At 43.6% G+C, this 19991-nt stretch overlaps 1 protein-coding gene across 1 annotated transcript in view; it reads left to right on the top strand.

Moving 5' to 3' along the window:
* Positions 1–13473, top strand: part of Septin6 (septin 6) — a 70854-nt gene extending 57381 nt beyond the window's left edge. The window contains exons 7-9 of the mRNA XM_021188190.1: positions 3094–3226; positions 5639–5829; positions 13372–13473. Coding sequence (XP_021043849.1) covers positions 3094–3226; positions 5639–5829; positions 13372–13396 — 349 coding nt within the window. The 3' untranslated portion in view covers positions 13397–13473. The remainder of the gene's footprint in view (positions 1–3093; positions 3227–5638; positions 5830–13371) is intronic.
* Positions 13474–19991: the final 6518 nt, after the last annotated feature.

The raw sequence follows: 19991 nt of genomic DNA, 5'->3' as shown, positions 1-19991 counted from the left end.
GGCTCAGTGGTTAAGAGCACTGACTGCTCTTCCAAAGGTCCTGAGTTCAAATCCCAGCAACCACATGGTGGCTCACAACCATCTGTAATGAAATCTGGCGCCCTCTTCTGGAGTGTCTGAAGACAGCAACAGTGTACTTACATACAATAAATAAATATTAAAAAAAAAAAAGAAACACAGACAAGGGAGGGGGCCTGGAGAAACCACTCTGCTGATTGATCACTCACTGCTTTAGCCCCTCCCTCCCATGTATAGCTGCTATAGTGAGCCCTGCTTACAGACTGTGCTGGGGCTTTGTTCTGCTGGGTAGCAGTTAGGAACTGCCCTCTGTTCCCACTTTCTTCATCTGGCTCTCGTATTGCTTAAGACAGCTTCCCAATATGTTCTTCCCCATCTTCCCCAGTCTCAAAACCAGACAGGAAATAAAATCAAGCAGAGTGGCACAGCACTGGAATCCTAGCCCTGGGGAGGCCTAAGCAGAAAGATGGGGACAGCCCGGGGTACTTAGCAAGTACTGCACCATAGCTACAGAGCAAGAGCATTCATTTAAAAAAGAAGAAGAAAGGGGAGAACTGGGTATGTGATATGTGATCTGGTAGTTGAGTGTTTGCCTAGCATGCGCAAGCTGAGTTCATCCCTCACACCAAATAAATAGATAGGAAAATACAAAACAAAAAACAAAAACAAAAAAACAAAACAAACAAACAAACAAAAACCCAAGAAGTAGTCACTTGGTTTGTATTGGTGACTTGCATGGTGCTCTCCCTTCCCCCACGGCCTTAGCATTTCAGTGTGAGTTTTGTTTTGACCACTGACGATGAATAATCACTGGTGTTTTCCTCAAATCGGAATCTAAAGTGCTTTTCATTATGCAGGTGGGAGCCATAGACCAACGAAAGCATCTGCTCTGTATATACAGTATGCGTCATTATCCCTGCATTTTGAATTACCATGTGTTGCCCTTTACTGTGGCTCTATCTCCTTTCAGGAAATGTCAGACATCCATGAGCAAGCCGTGGGGGGGGGGCATATCTGTGGGAGGGAAATGCTTTCAAATGGGCCCTGGGATCCCACAGAATCTGTTTATAGCAGAAGGACCCCAGGACACCATACAAGCAGTCCTTTGGGGATGGCTGCTTTCCAGCTCTCTGTGGACAGGCAGGTCAGGGCCCCAGAGCTCCTGAAGTAGAAGGAACTGAGTTTGTCTTTGATGGAATCTCCCCTGTTTCTCTCCTTCACCTCCACAGCTTCCATCTGCATCCCGAAGGAGGTGTGCCTCTACCTGGCCACTTAGTCCTGGCCTTTCCTCTCCTCCCCGCTTAATACCTGTTCCTGCCTCTTCACCCTCTTCCACCAACCCCTTCCTGTCCACCTTGCTTGTAAACGCTCCCCACTAACAGAGTACTTTTTTTAGGCCAGTTCCTCACCTGTCAAGAGGTTTGTCTCTGACAGGAAGGAAACGGTTCTGTAGCTCCTGGTCCTCTCCCTCCTCTCACTTCCTCAGCCCACTACCATCTGCCTTCTGCCTGCCTCCAGCTCTCTACAAAATTCTCTCCAAGGCCTGCGGTTGTGGATTGGTGGCCAATTCCCTTGTGACTTGATTTTTTAGCTTTGATTTTAATGTGGCCAGCCTTGTTCCTCTCCCTTTCTGACTTATTCCTCCTTGCTCTGGCTTTCAAGCTCATTTTCTTCAGCTTCCTCCTCTAAATGTTGGTGCTCTCTCGGGATTCCTTCCACAAGCCTCTGCTCTTTCACACTTCCATCTCTTTGTTCTGGTTCTTTTATTCTCAGAGCTCTAATCACCACCAAGCTATCTGATGAATCCAAAGCTAAAATTTTACCACTGAGCTCTGAACCTATTGATGCAACTGCACCCTGGACATTTCACTCGGGTATCTATGGATACTGATTTGAAGCTCTAGCACTCTGCCATCTTCTTCCTCCTCCTCCTCCTTTTCCACCATTTCCTGTTGCTATTCCTGTTCTGCCATGTAGCTAGTGGCCCAAGGCAGAAATTTGAATCAGATTCTTTTGGGGAGTATATTAAGAGTTTATTGTAGCTTGTAAGCACTAAAATTCAAGGAAAGGTGCTCGCGAAAAAAGTAAGACACACTTAAGAAAGTAGGTAGGTCTGAGCAGGAAGAGCTGCCAAGAATCAGCCCTGATTTCACCCACCCAAGTCCTAAGAATTCTGCAGCCCTACTACTGCTCCAAATCTCTCCATTTGCTACCAGCCTTTAACATGAAGAGCCTTCCATTTTATACTTGAATTGCTGGAAATTTCGTTTCCTAAAATAGCCAAGTGGACTTTCTCATGTTCTGACTAATGGATAGATACATGTCCACTTTTTAAATGTGGCACCCAAACCCTATCTTCTTTTTCCAGACTCAGGAACCTCCCCTCTCACTCTTCTATGGGTCACATGATGTCCCCAGGCCTGTTCAAGTATGGCCATGTCCCCAGGAACACCAATCTTCACTTGTGTCTTTCTTCTGTCTTTGGAGCACTGGCCTTCACCACACTGACTCTTACTATTTAAAAATTAAGTGCAGGTCAGGGGCAGTGGTCTTGACCTGAGCATCTCCCATTACACCCTAAGTTCCTTTAGTACATGGGGTGAGCAGCTAGCATCATGTCTATTCACACTGGTCACATAGGTGTTAGGTAAAATCTCAGCCAAGTGTTCAGTGAAGTGGTAAATCAGTTCGGTCCATCTCAGAGCCAGGGCCTGGCAGTTCAGGGCAGTGGGAGGGAGGGAGGCCTTAAATGAAAAGACAGGAGACCCAGCTTCTGTTGTCAGCTCTGCCTCTAACTAGGTGTGTAATCTTCAGAGACTCACTCTCCTCCATGAGCCACAGTTTCCTCATCTGTAAGAAAGAGAGACAGAGACAGAGAAAGTTAGCTCCTCTGGCCCCTCCAGTAACTCTATAATATGGCTGTTGCATACTAAGCCAGAAGTCCCGCCCCACCCTGCCCCGCCCTGCCCCGCCCTGCCCCTTTGTGCTTCTCACTTTACATTTCTCTGTCAGAATTAGGGAAGAGAGGATGAGGGAATCTCGAGGAGAGTGGAATTGACTTGACTGTATCTCCAGTTTACAGGAGACATACGAGGCGAAGAGAAATGAGTTCCTAGGGGAGCTCCAGAAGAAAGAAGAGGAGATGAGGCAGATGTTTGTCCAGAGAGTCAAAGAGAAAGAAGCAGAGCTCAAGGAGGCTGAAAAAGAGGTAAATGTAACCATGGAGACCAGGTAGCAAGGGAGGAGAGACTGAGCGTGGCAGGAGGGGCCTCAGCCTTGACAGACAGAACTACTGGAAGGGAGAGGGACTTGTAAGCTTTGGGCAGGACTCGAGTGCAGTTTGGACAGACAGGGAATCTGATGACATCTGTGTCTTCTTGACCTTTATTTCCTAAGGATGGGACATTTTCTCATTCTGTCCATTATTTACAGCCATTGCCATCCAACATGGTAGCCACTAGCTGCAGGTGAGCATTTCTTTCCATTTGAATTAATTAATTTAGGTTTTGAAGCAAGGTTTCTATACTCTCACTTGAGCCCCGTGAGTCTTAGGATTGCAAGCCTGCATTACAGTGCCCCAAAATACTTTTTTATTAAGTGACAAATAATAATTGCATATATTTATGGAGTATGACATGTAACTTTAGTGTTTATGGTATAGAATTATTAAATCAGACAAAGAAATCAGTCAGTCACTTTATATGTTTATCTATAAGAGGGCATTGCATTGATCCTCCAGAACTGGAGTTGCAGATGATAGTAGATTGCCAAGTAGGTGCTGGAGATCCAAACCAATTCTTCTAGAAAAGCATAAAGTGCTTTTAACCATCGAGCCACCACTCTATCCCATAATAGTAATAAGTTCTTTAAGAAAGAATTAAACATATGCAGTTATTCCTTTAAGCAATGGCCTTGGCTTCCAAGGCTCCTGTACCAGTTCACCCCCTGATGCCAGAGTAATTGCCCTAAGGTTCAGTTTAAAAATATTAGCCAGTGTTTCCTTTCTGGGCTCTAGTTGCTTCTTTGGTCTTGTGATAAAGACCTACCTGAGGAAAAACAACTTAAAGATGCTTGCTTTGGCTCACAATTCATTGTGGTAACACAAGCATAATGTGACTTTGTGGGAGGACATGGAGGGGGGAGAGACTGTCAATACTCAGATCATTTTTTCCTTTTAATTCAGCTCAAGACCCCAGCCCATAGACCCCACCGACTTTCAAGCTGTGTCTTTCCACCTTAGTTAGCCCAATCTAGATACTCCTTTGTAGACATCAGAAGCTAGTTTCCATGGTGATTATAAATCACCCATCAAGTTGACAGTCAAAATTAGTCATCACTCCCCTCAAAAACATAAACAGGGGATATAATTAATCCCCAAATCTGTTAACCTTTGATTTCCTTTGACTCTCCAAGGTTATCACTAAAGCTTGTGGCAAAGGTATTGGTTTTATTTCAGTTTCACTTTAAGAAGAAAAATGTTACCCACTACCTTTAGGAAGAGCGGTATGGGAATCTTAAAGAAAAATGAATAAAAGTTGCAATGAAGTAAAGCTCACTTAAAGCAATTGATGCTCCCCTTAAGTGATTAGGAGAAGCTGGTTTAGACAGCAAACTCGTCCATTGCCAGACCTTACTAGGCACCAGTCCCAAATGCCCACAGCACCTAGACAACTGACCTGTAGTGTGCACCGAAAATGCTACAGAGTGCAACATTTCCTCCTGAATCCCCAGGAGAAAGAAGAATTATGATTGGCATATTTATTAAGGTTATTTTCTGCATTCTAGTAGTGTGACTGCCTGTGTCACTTGTCATTTGTGCCTTCCTTGCCTCTGGTTAAGACAGAGGTCTCAGGTCTGTAGAGATGGCTTAGCAGTTAAGAGCGTTTGTTGCTCTTGCAGATGACCAGGGTTTAGATCCCAGCTCCATGTATGGTGACTCACAACTTAACACATCCTTAACTCCAGTTCCAGGAGATTTGATGCCTTCTTGTGACCTCTGAGGGTACAAGGCACACGGGTAGTACACACATACACACACATACACGGGGGGGGGACACATACAAGTAAAATAAATAAATCTTTTTAAAATTGTTTGAAAAGACTGACGTCTCAATAATACTCATCCAATTTTATGGATCCTTTCTTGTCTCTGTGTTCAAGGACAAGTATTCCTTTGGCCAGCTTTGCTATGGCTCATGTTTTTACCATGATCCATGGAGAGATGCCTCAGTGAATAAGAGTGACAACTTGAGTTCAGATCTCCAACACCCACATAAAGAGCCAGGCATGGTTGCACATGCCAGTAATCCCAGCCTTGAGGGGCAGATATAGGTGGACCCTAAGATATGCTTATTCAGGAGATCTTTACATATGGATGATCCCATTATATAGTCCTCTAAAGACTGGGTTGACCTTAGACAAATGCCTTCATTTATGAGACTTTTGGTTTTCTCATAAAATGAACATAATAGCAAAACCAACTTCAACAGTGTTATAAGCTAAGGCATTGTATACCTGTAATCTAAGCCCTCAAACGGCAGAGACTCTGGTCATAGCTGGGCTGGGGACTGCCCACTGCTGCAGAGGGACTCTCTCTAACCTCCTTGTGGCCCTCTGCCAGCTGCATGAGAAATTTGACCGTCTGAAGAAGCTGCATCAGGAAGAGAAAAAGAAGCTGGAGGATAAGAAGAAATGTCTGGATGAGGAAATGAACGCCTTCAAGCAGAGAAAGGCGGCGGCTGAGCTGCTCCAGTCTCAGGGCTCGCAGGCTGGGGGCTCACAGACTCTGAAAAGGGACAAAGAGAAGAAGAAGTAAGTAGCAGGCTGCTAGTGTGTGTGTGTGTGTGTGTGTGTGTGTGTGTGTGTGTGTGTGAGAGAGAGAGAGAGAGAGAGAGAGAGAGAGCTCTTTCTTTTCCTATTCATCCCTTCCTCCTCCATCCACTACACAGCACCTAGAGGCCATGGGGATTGGCCAGCAGGTGTGAACTGCAGGCTGGCAGTTACACTCAGATAGCATCCATTGTCCTTGTAGCACCCAAGTTGGAGTTGCTATGAGAAGGAAAGTAGTGGTCCCCAAAGTGTAGCTTTTCTGTTCGTCCCAGCTAGGGAAGCTCTGCAAACGCCTGGCAAATGGTAAGGGAAGAGGGGCTAGGAAGTAGGAAACAAACCAGGAGAGATGTAGAGGGATAGGAGAAGTAGGAGAGCAACAAAGACGATGGGCAGACCGGCATCATCCCCAGACCCTAGAACAGTGATTCTCAACCTGAGGGCTGAGACCCCAAGCAATCTTTGCACAGGGGGTCACATATCAGATAGCCTGCATACCCAATATTTACATTATGATTCATAACAGTAGCAAAACTACAGTTCTGAATAAGCAACCAATGTTATGGTTGGGGGTCACCACAATGTGAGGAACTGTATTTAAGGGTTGAAGCAGGAAGAAGGTTGAAAAACACTGCTGTAGATGTTCAATATCATGCAGCTTACAGATCTGCTTGCTCCTCCCAAATCTGACTAGAGGAGCCTATAATCTAACTCTTACTCTGCCTCGGTTATCAAAAGATACAGCCTGTGGAAGGTAAATGCTACCACTGAAAGGCTGCACCTTGTGTCCCATCTCCCATTCCTTTGCTATACCTCTTCATGCTGGCTGCTTAGTTATGCCCACCCTGGGGTACTAAGAACCTAGAGGGGAGTCTTCAGATTCCAGTATCCTCTTCGTGGCCCATTTTCAAGCTCGGGGGATGGTTCTAAAGAATTTTGTTTCTCTAAATGTTCGGTAAGTTGATAGTTCTGCCCTACCCCATCACCACCCAGTCTCTGCTTGCATAAATTACCCACTCCTCATTTCAGAGCCAGAAAAGAGAAAAATGTTTCTGGCAAGAAAATATCCAGAGGTTTCCTTGTGCTCCACGGTTGTTTGTGTAGTAGGTTCAAGGGAACTCCAAGACAGAGTGTTCAACAATAGCCTTTCTAAAGGATTCTTAAGGTCCCAGGATACCCATGGTCATGACCTTCTATTTTGGGCCACTACTCTGAGTCAGTCACTGGATGCTTCCCAGAAGAAAGAACAGTCTTTTTGCCTCCATCCATCCTGGGATTCTTACTTAGGAATCACACCATGAATACAAACTACTTACCAATTCAAAGCACTGGGTTTTGCCATCGTATTGTCCAGATTGACTACCTAGTATGTAATTTGAACATTTTCACCAACTTGGTCCAGAGAATTTTTTTCCCAGAAGAGAATCTTAAAACTTTATATTGCTGGGTGGTGGTGGCCAACATGGTCTATCTACAAAGTGAGTTCCACAACAGCCAGGACTGTCTCAAAAACTAAAACCCAACCAACCAACCGAACAAACAAACAAAATCCTTACATATCAATGACTTGTTTTTGTTGTTGTTGTTCTGGGTGTTTTTGCGGGTTTTTTTGGTTGGTTGGTTGGTTTGGGGGTTTGGGGGGGTTGTTTTTGGTTTTGGTTTTGGGGTTGTTTGTTTGTTTGTTTGTTTGTTTGTTTTTGCTACTAAAGTTCAACTAGTCAGATGTAAAACCTCTTTGGATCCACCATCTATTAACTTATCAGTGATAATATATCAGTTATACTAGCAGAAAATAATTCATACATTCCTTTTGGGAGTGATATGGGTGGAGCCCTGAGCTCTACCACTTGGCACCCCTGGCCCTAGATTCCTCTTTAAAAGACCAGAAATATCTGGAGTTGGTGACTGTCCTTTTCCAGTTCCAAGATGGGAGAAAACCTTGTTGGAATGTGGCACCTTACACTAGCAATCAGAGCTAGCACAATAGCCTGTCGCCATCCATGCTCTGATGGACATAGGTCTGGACACCTTATGCATCTCTATAAGCAATTTGTTACCTTCTAAAAGATGTCACTAAATTTCTGCTACCCTGCTCCCATAGTGCTTTTGCTGATGATTATTTGGGGAGGGTAGAGATTGTGGTAGAAATGTATTTTACACAGATTGTGGTTGAATCTGATCAAGTTCCAGATTCAGTATTTCCTCTGGATACCCCTAAGGAGATTAAGAAAGAATACCACTGTTTCAGGGGTGTCTACCAAGCCACCCTCACCTGTTCCCTTTTCTGTTTCTCCTAATCGCCTTAGATTGCTAACATTTCGTTATTGGTATTAATTCATAATATTGGATTTCTCCTCATGCTCCATCCATCTTCATCAGTTCTTACTGTTTTACAGTTAACTCTGCTGTTTGCTGCATGCTGCATGACACCCAGGGTCCTGGTAAGCTTTATTAACTCTAAATAATACTGGCAGTGGCTTCTACAACATACCTCCCAAAACCCCACACTTGCAGCACTCATAGCTAACCATAAAAGAAATGACTTCATCAGACCTGCTAATTTCCTCCTGAGACTTACAGTATGAAGATGTTATCTGACTGTGGTTTTAAGTGAAATGCTTGCCTGCCTGTCTGATTGGAAGTGTGTGTGTGTGTGTGTGTGTGTGTGTGTGTGTGTGTGTGTGTTATGTGTGTGGTTTTGCTGCTAGAACAACTGTGTAGCATAGGTAGGCAAATCATATGACCAACATGTAAGGTTTCAGTCCAGATTTTCTTTTTCATGAAGAGTCATAATCATGACTTTCAAAATGAATTGTGATGAAGTAGGAGACTGCTGGGTTCACAGTACCTACTGGCAATGTCACAATTAGTCTTGACCCATATCACACCCCAAGTTTAGGAATGCGCCAGGAGAAATGTCTCCCTCTAGTCCTTATCTGAGGAGTTCAACTTCTCCAATTTCTTTTGTTTATATGCCCTACCCTACAAATATAAGCAAAGTAGAAAACAAGGAAGAGACCTCGGATACTACAGGAAAGCGTTAAGTTTGGTTCTGTGAGGGCTAGTGAGATGGCTCAGCAGGCTTCAGTGGCGGCACCTTTCACAGAAATCCATTTAAGCCTAGCAGTCTAGTTCAATCTCTAGAACCCGTATAATAGTGGAAGGAGAGAACCAACTCCAAAAGTTGTCCTCTGATCACACTACACCATGGCATGTGTGCCCACAAACAGTAATAATAAGTTAATTTTTAAAAATTTAATTGTGGGTCTGGAGAAGTAGCTCGGGGTGGTTAAGGACACTTAACTGTTTTTCCAAACGAGCAAAGTTTGGTTCCTAGCACCCATATATTAGGCAGCCCACAACTGCCAGTAACTTTAGCCCCAGGGTATCTGACAACTTCTTTTGGCCTTTGTGGAAACCTACACACACACACACACACACACACACACACACATATAAAACATTTAAAATGTAATTCTGTAAGTACAAGCATCATGGAAACCTCTGTTAAAGAGATAAAACAAGGAATTCTTAGTAAGGATCTCTGAGGGCTAATGGTTGTGTCTACAGAAGTAAATAGAATTGGTCCCTGCCATCACAACTTTTACAGAGAGTGAAAACAGTCGTCATAGGATGGATGAAAGCAGTGGTTAAGCACCTTTTATCTACTCTACCAAAATCAGGTAGTGAAGGGAAATTGAATGTAAATGCTTTGAGCAACACACTTAGATTGATTTATTTTTAAAACTCTACCATGGAAACTTTCAAAAATGGCTAAGAGAAGAGATAATAGTACACAATTCAGCCCCATATTCCTGAAGCTCAGTCATCAAAGAATCATTGACATACAGCTAAGTCAGATTCTGCAATTACCTCAGACATGCTGGATTATAAGTAAGGCAAAAACTGTCTCAATTCATGTGTAATATACATAGTACATATTTCTAAGAGATAATGATGCTTAAAATCAGTCACCATTGTCGCACCTACAAAATCAACAATAATTTGCTAATACAAAATGTCTAGTTGGTGTCAGATGTACTCCAGTAGTCTCATGAACTGCCTTACTTGGTTTATTTGTTTGTTTGTTTGTTTGGATTGGGGACAAAAGCATTGAGAAGATGTCCCCTGACTAGGCCATACAGTGGTTTATATGGAGAGCCTGCTATTAGTCACAAAACCAAAGGGTACAACTGTTACAGTACAGACTTCGGGCAGCTGCCAAAGGCATCCTCCTTCCAAACAAATCCTGGCAAGGAAGCCCATCCAAGCTTCTGAAACAGAAAGCCCAGGAAACGGAGCCAACCAAATGCATCCTAAAAGAACAATTAAATGATTTACTGCCTGGTTCAAAAGCAAACCCTAGAGCCCCTACTAGGGCACTGGCATCCAATAGCAGCTTTCTATTTAGGAAGACTAAATTCCCAAAGTCTCTGCCCCCCACCATAGCCCAGATGCTAGCTATGGTCTGACACATAACAGGAGCTCAGATCATATGGAGTTTCTTTGTTCCACCATTTTTAATGAGAGCAAGACAGGTGTATTCTGGTGAATTCAATTTTGGCACATTCCGATTTTGTTGTACACAATTTCATTTTGATTTCCTTGAGTGCGTCTTTATTAGTAGCCAATCCTAAAATGAACCCTGGAAATTATAACTAAAGCCATGCCTTATAAGTAAGAGACAAGTAATAAACGGCTGGCGCGGCCAATTTCAACCCCAAGTTGGTTGGCTTTTCTTGGCAAGCTTCTCTGTAGTAGACTGCAAAAGCAGTTCTGGATCAGTTGGTCTGAGAGAGCCTTAGTGGCCAAGATTCTGAAAGCCACAAAGGTTATGTGCCCTCCTGCCCAACCGTCACTTGGGGTAGTTGATCAGAAAAGCCATCTGGAATGCAGGCTGAGTGAGGCTTACTTATATATGGAGGAGAGTGGGTGTATTCATTGTATAAAATTGATTGCATGTTCTCAGATATGCATGCTCTTCTAACTCCACTCCCACCAAATAGCCCTCATTTAACAGGATGGCTGTTGAGTCCATGTCTCTGAAAATAGCTGAGAGAATCAACTTAAGGAAGGAAAGTTTAGTTCTGTTCATGGTCACTTGGCCTCATTGATGTGGCAAAGGTCCTACCAGAGAATCCTGGTGGAGGTGTACACTGGAGCAGAGCTGTACACTGCATGTCAAGCCAGGAATCAGGCAGGGACAAGATTGTAGGGCTTGCTCTGGTGATCTACTTCTTCCAATAGACCCGCCTTCCAGTAATGCCTTCATATGAATCCTTCACAAGATTCCTCTCTCAAAAGCAGGGCCCTCCGAACCTTCCTCAAAACCTTCCTCAAAACTCCTTAGTTGGCAAGGAAGACTTCAATACACGAGTCTTTAGAGCACATATCATAGCTAAACCATTTTAAAAAAAAAATCTTTCTTCAGTTCATAAACAAGGATTTAGATACATAGCCAAGAAGTTCTCTGAGACAACACTCTCCCAGTGATAGAAATGTCTTGAGTAAGTATCGTTTATCCTGGATGAAATGATATTTTCTTTACAACCACAGGCATGTCAGCCTCTTCATATGTGACATAAGGATCAATATGACTTGACTTTACTTATATCATAGGAATGAAATCCCAGGAGGAGACAAATCAAAATGCTACATGAGTGAGTTCCAGGACAGTCAGGGCTATACAGAGAAACCCTGTCTCAAAAAACAAAACAAAACAAAACAACAACAATAAAAACCGCTACATGAACACAAGCCAGTGATGGGATTCTATAGTTCAGGTTTAGAGGTCACTGGTTGAAACCCACTTGACAAGCAGGTATTGGCTTAGGGGTAGCAGTTAGCCAGCTAAGCTTGCTCTGAAGACTGCCAAAGTTGAAACCTCAGCTTCTTTTCCTGTAGGTCAAGGGGGCAGTGAGCCTGTTGCTGTATCCAGTGGCCTAAGGTCACTAGAGACTTGGTATTCATAGACAAGGTTATCTGGATCCATGCGTGTGTGTGTGTGTGTGTGTGTGTGTGTGTGTGTGTGTGTGTGTGTGTGTGTGTGTGTTGGCAGGTTGTTTGTCAAGAACAGATTTTTAAAACTGTGTGGGATTTGATCTTTATTTTGCTTTTTAATACCACTACTATTGAATAGTATTTAATAATACTACTGCCATCCATGTTAGAAAGCATTTTCCCAGGAGCCAGTGCACAAGACTTTAAGACCATCTAACATAGCTATTCTATTTTATCTATTAGTTATGACTTAATTTCCTTCTGACTTTTTTGGTACATTCATCCGTCCATTCATTAACCCCCCTTCTCTTTTCATTTTCAGTTTGGGCTTCCTGTAGACGCGCCCTTTCCTGTGCAACAGAGCTGGGCCTCCCTCTCTTTATTTCCCCCCTTAACATGCTTAGGGGGCATACACCCCATGCCTTCCCCTTTTCTATCTTCAAATGTTTATAGAAGCCCGAGAGTCAAATGATGATGTCTGGTTCCTGACCAAGAAGCCAGCAATCACGTGGCTTGGAGATACATTCCATACCTCAGTCCCTCTCCTAGTTTCCTCAGCCATATGCTCCCCCACCTCCTCAATCCATCTCTGCCAGACTCACACATGTTTACAGGTCGCTGTTTGTCACATTTGTGTACCAGCTTCCCCATTAGAATTCAACTGATACTTGTTTCCTTGAAGAATTTCCATCCACCAGTCAGGGGTCAGAACTGCATCCTGGTCACTGGGATTGCCCCCCCCCCCACTCCTCTAATGCCAGGAGCCATAGCCCCTTATCATGGGTTCTAAAGAATTGCCAGTGATGCCTGTTTCTTCTCTCATCTTAGCCCAGCCCTTTCTTGATTTCCTTTACTCATAGTCAGTTTACACAAGCTGTGTTAAAAGTCAGCCACACATTTATTCACACCAAGCCTTCCTATACAAAACACAATTGCTGGAGCAGATAGTGTATATTCCCCCTCTCTAATTCTAGGGACCCCACAGATACAGAAGGGAAAATAAACCGGAATGTTATCACCAGCCTAGAGTCTTGATTCATAGGCTTCTAGAATTCTCCTTGGGGGTTTCAGCATGCCATTGGTCATTTCTTGCCATCCCAATGAAGTGGAATAGCAAGAATAATAGTCCCAGTGAGCTGATCAAAGAATCCAGGCTTGGGGTTGTCTAGATGAGTATTCTAGTCTCCCTGATGAATGTAATGCTAAGGTGAACCTGCATTTGCACAAGTGCCACTTAAAAGAGGAGAGCCCATTAGCTGGAGGGAAGAAAAGAGGCATTGTCACTTGAAAGGTCATTTACTTTGGTCTAAGGATTTGATATTTTAAAAAATATGGTAGTCTTAAGTTTTATAATGGGTCCCACCTGATTGTGGCTTTTGGAAACCCTTTGAAGTACAGAGCCTTCCACCTTCAGGGCCAGGAGGCAGAGTATGGCTTTTGGTGTTTGGCTAGTGACAGAGCAACAGCTAGAGGCGACCTGGCAATGATCTGTGGCTAATATGGCGTCTCTCTGCCCTTCCTTTGCAGTAACCCATGGCTGTGTACTGAATAGTATGCCCCGCTACAGCTGGACTGGACTCCACTTAGCCTTTTAATCGAAGGTTCTTATTTTAACTGACAACTTTTTTTTTTTAATGGTGCCAGACAGCTGGGCTCTCCACTCCTGCTCTGGTACTTCAAGCATTTTGTTTTTGGTTTTGTTTTTGAGTTCTGTAACTTGCTTCTGCCTCCCAGTCCCACTGGCATGGACCCTGAGTTCTTTTATCTTATTATAAAGGTGGCTGTATGATCACTACCTCTAAAAAAAATGCAATAAATAAATGTGCAGGCCTTCTGAAGTGTTACGAAAGCAGGGGCCATTGCCTACAATTATAGTTAATAACTTGAACCTCACACTAAGCCCAAAGCAGAACTTGTTAAAAGCAAGCAAATCTCTTTCTCTTTTCTTGTTGGCAAAAGAGAAGGTGGTTTTGATCCGTACTGGCCAGTGGCCAGAGACAAGGACCAGGTGACAAAGTGAAAGCCTGAGCTAGTCCTTCGGGAAAACCAACTGGAAGTGGAGAATTTCAGGAAACCCTATGCCTAGAGGCAAACCAAACCAAACCCAGCCACCTCGGGAACAGAAAGCCCTAAAGCAGAATCTCCAAGTACCTCAGATACAATCGGTGATCAGGAGAGTCAGGCAACTGAGGGAAGGCTGTCTGGGTCTCCTTGAGAAAGACCGCTTATTTGTAGCCATGGAGTTCTGTTTGTTTTTAAAACTAGTTCTTACTATGTAGCCCTGGCTGGCCTTGAAATCACAAAGCAGACCAGGCTGGCCTGAAATTCACAGAGATTTGCCTGCCGAATTTCCCAAGTGCTGGGGTTAAAGGCAAACACACCACCACATCCAGCTGCCTTAGCGGGGGTTTAACCCACCTTCCCGGATGCCAGCCAGAAAGGACCATCTTCCTTAAAAAGTACTTGTGTTTTCAAATGAGGCCTTTCATTTGCATTTGTTTATAAACTCCCTACATGAGGCTGGAGGACCTCAGAATACTTCACAAGTATTTGAGCTACAGAACCTTCTAAAAGCAAGCAAAAACTGTATATAAAGTGAGGAGCTTTTTGACCAGCGTGGCTGATATCCCCCACTCCATGCTGTAGGAGGAGAGTGACAACTAGAGAAAACTCATCCAAGGTCCCAGCGCTATAACTTGGCAAGCAAAATTTCCAATTTCCTGTCTCTGGGTTCCCAGTCCTTTCTACCAAGGAACCCAAGTGTTTATGTATCTTTCTGGAGACAAGATTTTTTTTCTTTTTTTGATGTTCAGAGAAACCAGTGTTAGATGACTCTTGAGTGTTTTCACGTAGAAAAATAGGATGGGGTGGGTAGGCACAGGTGAAGAGAAAGCTCCAGGCCAGCTGCCATGGTGCTGGATGATCGGTTAGCTGTAAGTCTGTAAGTCTTAACAGAAGGTCAGATCCTCTAAGTCTGAACCAGGACCAGGCCAGTGGACATTTCACTGGTGCACTGTGTAATCAGGGAACTCAGGTGGATATGAAAAGCAATGGTTACCTATTAAAAGACGATGGTAAATTTCATTGAGAAGTTCTTCTCACTGTAAATGAAACAAACTTTTGTTTGTCTTCTCTTGAAAGTCTTTAATTAGTACACTTGTTACTATTTAAAAAAAATACTCTAAGTTCCCTGTTAACTTCTGGTGAAACAAAAAATTAGAAATGGTCTGTGCTTTTCCAGACTGGAATGGAATGGCTTCCTGAAACGTGCGTGTGCGCACACACACACACACACACACACACACACACACATTTCTTTTAAGCCAAAAAGTCTGCTTTCTCCACCTGGTTTGGATTTTTAAAAATAATTTGGCATTCACGTTTGGCTGTTAATATGTGCTTATTTTTAAATTAAAGCAAGATGCAATTAAACTTGTGTGTGGTGTTCTTCAAACCTTCTCTACAGACTTCCCGGTGCTGATGGCCCATTGTGATCTGTTCCTGTCTTCTCAGCAGTTAATCTGTACTACCTTCCACTGTCTACTCCCCTTGCATGTCACTTTGAATGTCCTTTCTCTTTGGCTAACTTCGTGTTTTCTCTCTCTTTCTCTCTCTCTCCAGCTTTTTTTAACCTTGTCTTCAGCAGCTGTACTAAGTCTAAAGGAGAAGACTGCCATTATAGAAGAGTTAGTTAGGGCTCCATACTGTCTCAAGCAAGAAACCAACCAGTCCCCCTCCCCTGCAACTGCGCACATATACACCACACTCAACAAGTGTACATGTGTCCCTGTGTCCGGGCAAGAAGCTCTCTTCTGACTTACATGGTGTTTCACATGGAATTGTCTTGTCCTAAACTCACAAGGCAGGAAAAGAATCATCAGAGCTGGAAATGGACCAAATGTAACCTCAGAGAGACAACAACAGGACCACTCACCCAGGTGTTAAGTGACTGTGGCAGACCTCAGCTGTGGTGTGGAAGTGCTGTTCACAGAGGTTTTGAGTGTTACATTGTTTTTCTTAAAATGATTCTCTGGTTCAATGGGTTGACTGTCTTCAGACACTATTAAGCGAATTTTGAATATGGAAGAGAAAGTTGAGTGGCATTTGCACCTTCAGCATTCACAGACTTTCTGCAGACCCCAGCAAGGTGGGGAGAAATGGAACAATTACCATTCAGCTAGAGAAAGACATGTGGGGGGAGGGGCTTAAGCTTAATTGACAACAAAGTTTCTCCACACAAACTTCCAAGGGGCTTTGCAGGTTTCGCAAGAGGTTTCTATTCAACTTGGTATCTTGGAGGAGAGCTTTGGTGGCGGTAAATCTGCCTTGAGATCATTGGCTTTACTTACTCTCTGAATACCATGTGAGTGTGCTATTCCTATCTGTCCATACCATAGACACCAACATTCTGCTGTCTCGTCTCTTGAGAGAGCCTCTGCATGTTTTCCAGAACCTCCGTTTGTTTTTCCTTTCTTCTCTGTGGTTCTTTTTGCTAAAAGGTGTGATCAGTCACTGCTCCTCCGGGGCTTCCATTCTCCAAAAGATACATCCCGGAACCAGCACTGTTTAGCTCATTATCTTTCTAATGTCCATGTCAATTTTCAATAAAATTCAAAGAAATGCTCAGTGACTCCATGATCTGCTCCCATCAGTTGGTGGCATGGGTCACAACAATTTGCTTTAGGAATGGGTGGCCACCTCCCAAGTGGATAAATTGGGAGGCTCAGAGAGCTGCCAGGAGCCTGCCAAGTCTTCCTCAGTGGACTGGCATGCCCCTTCCTCGTGCCTTTCTTCCTCCTGTCCCTGAAATTCCCATGGGACTGGGTGGTATTAGCAGGAAGTCCTCGGCTTTCCCTTTAATTAGCACAGGTTGAACGAGTGTTCGACAGTAGAGGGAGGGTAAAGACAGAAAACGGCATTCCACAGAACAAGAACAAAAACAGCTCTGTGCTACTTCTCTTATTTACTCCTGTGATGTGAAGATTTTCCCAATTTCATGAGTTGAAAGACATTCTGTAGATACTAAGCCTTGGGTCACTCAGGGATGCCTCCCATCCTCCCGGGCATTGCAATAGGTAAAAGGGAGAGTGGTCACTTTTCAGAAATCTGCCTGTGAGTGAATTGGGGCTTGCTTACCTCAGCTTCATTTACCTCAAGACCAAATGATGAAGAAAGGAAACCTAGAAGCCTTTGCTTGGCTATCAGAGCGAATAAAACTGACCAACCTCTACGCAACTCACACACTAGGGGGCAGCAGAGTGAGACTATACTCGCTTATGACTCGCTGAAGGCTGATACTGTGAAGGTGTGGGGAAATGCAGGATCCTTACTCTGTTGGAATAGCGGGAGAGTTGTGCTAAGAAAACCGCGGGCGGCCTGGTAATACGGTAAGGCGCCTACCGCCAAGCCTAACTATTTGAGTTCGATCCCCAGGACCCACATGGGGGAAAGCGAGAACTGATTTCTTGCAAGTTGCTCTCTGACCTTCCCACACGTGCTCTGGCATTTCACCCCTACACGTACTTTCACCCCCAGCCACCCACCCCCACCCCCCAAAAAAGAAAAAAAGAGAAAGTCAAATACTGAGTTCGAAGCACTAGGGTTCCGTTTCCAGTGGTAAAAGCAATAAAATCCTAAACCAGGTGTCAAATTCCTATAATCTCAGCATTCAGAAAGCGTCGGGAAGAGGATGTCTTATCTAACCAAACACAGTAAGTCCAATACCAACCTGGGTTACACATCCAGATCCGTCTCAGTAAACCCGGGAGGGTTGGGGGTGGGGCTTCTTGAGAAAAGAATACCAGCAAATCCTTCACAGAGCTAATTGAAAACAACAAAGTATCGGGCCTTTAGGGTCAACAAGCTGGCTCAGTAGGAAAAAGTACCAGCGGCCAAGCCTGATGACCTGGGTTTGATCCAGGTGGTGGAAGCAGAGAACTGACTCACGCAAGATGTCCTCTGAGTTTAAGTCAAGTGCGTCATGTGGGCAAATATGGGCACAAACTCGCTAAATAAATACTTTTAAAAAATCTGTGGCCAGTTAGTGGTGGTGCACGTCTTTAATCCCTGCACTTGAGAGGGAGAGGCAGGCGGATTTCTGAGTCTGAGGCCAGCCTGGTCTACAGAGTGAGTACCAGGACAGCCAGGGCTACACAGAGAAACCCTATCTCAAAAAAAAAAAAAAAAAATCCGTGGATAGAACTGGAGAGATGATCTATAGGTTAAGTGCACTTGCTGTTCCTGCTGCGGATGGGGTTTCTACCACACAAACTGCCCCTGCAACTCCAGCTCCGTGGATTCTCTCACTCTTCTGGCCTCTGAAGCTGCAGAATTCACAAGCACATACCCACACGCGGACAGATACACATACACATGATTTAAAGTAAATCTTTAAAAAAAAAAAAAAACCCTGTCCATTTGCTAAATGGGGTGCTTGGATTTGGATACCTCCCACTGAGAACCATCTCCATTCTGCATTACTGCTTGCCTTGTTTGGCATGGGCTTTAGAATGTCCTTGCACTAATGGGGTAGGGATGTAGTTCAGTGGGTAGAATTTTTGCCAGGCACTTACAGCCTTGGGTTCAGTCCTCTGCACAAAATAGAAGCAGATGTGGTAGCACATTCCTGTAATACAACACTGAGAAGATGGAGACCAAAGGATCAGGAGTTCAAGGGCAGCCTTGGCCACTGTGTAATGTTCTATGCTAACTTACATTATGGGTAATAAGGACATTCTCTTCTATAACCACAATTGTCAACTTTGGTAACTGACTCATCTCATTATTACACCATTTTAATCTACTGAATACTTTTCTTTACATAATTTCCCTAAAATGTAGGATTTAGTCTAAAGTCATACATTTTGCCTTGTCTTTTGAATCTTTAATTAGGAACAGAATTTCTTTTCCTTTTATGACATTTTTTCTAGTATTTTATTTTAAAATTCTCTCTCTGTTTGTACCGTGCCCCTGGAGGTCAGAAGAGGGTGTTTGAGCCCTTGGAACTGGAGTTAGAGTAGGTTTAAGTGTGCTTGGAATTGAACTCTGGTTCTCTTGGAGAATAGTATGTGTTATTTAATCTCTGTGCCATCTTTTCAACCCCAACACTGATCTTTTTAGGGTCCTGTTTTTTGTTTTTGTTTTAAGATTCAAGATGTGGGCTGTCAAGATAGCTCATCCATCAGAAGTGCTTGTCCACAGTCCTAACAACCTGAGTTCGATTCTCAGCTCTTACAAGGTAGCAGGAGCAAACCAAGTGCTGAGAGTGGTCCTCTGACTCTCATAAATGCACGATGGCACACACACACACACACACACACACACACACAGAGTAATTCAGCAATTCATTTCATTTTGGGTCAAGGTGCTGCCTCATTCCTCCACTACTTAATTGCTAGGCTTGTTCATTTCCTCTTCCATCAACAACCTTGCTACTAAAACCCTATGTGGAGAAACTATAAGTCCCCAAATGTACCTTGCTCCTTGTCAAAACCATCCTAGATTTAGCATCTGTTGATAGCTTTTGCCTGAATGGATCTGACAAAACAACTTTCAATTTCAGCTCTCCGTCCACTGCTGCTAGTCAGTGCACGGTTACTGCACAAGAAGCACAAGGCTTTTCTTCCATCTCATTTATCTACCTAGCATCACTGTGGATTTATGGCTTTATATAATAAATGTCAGGTAGAGTTAATTTGGGATTTAATTATTTTATTAACTTTCAAACTTAGCATATGGAGTAATGGGCTTCATTACGACATTTTCATGAATCCAAGTCATTACATTTTGTTAATATATATATATATATATATATATATATATATATATATATATCTTCCTTTTTTAAAAGATTTATTTATCTATTTTATATATGTGAGTACACTGTATCTGTCTTCAGACACACCGGAAGAGAGCATCGGATCCCATTACAGATGGTTGTGAGCCACCACATGGTTGCTGGGGATTGAACTCAGGACCTCTGGAAGAGCAGCTGGAGCTTTTAACCACTGAGCCATCTCTCCAGCTCCTCTACTTTGTTCTTATTTGTCCCCCACCAACAACCATCTTTCACACACACACACACACACACACACACACACACACACACATTTTTCTCCTGTTGGTTCCCTTCCTCCTCAAGTCCTCTT

Source organism: Mus pahari, chromosome X, assembly GCF_900095145.1.
Source record: "Mus pahari chromosome X, PAHARI_EIJ_v1.1, whole genome shotgun sequence".
Lineage (NCBI taxonomy): Eukaryota > Metazoa > Chordata > Mammalia > Rodentia > Muridae > Mus > Mus pahari.
Note: the sequence above shows the minus strand (reverse complement) of the source record. Positions and strands in the feature narration are given on the sequence as shown.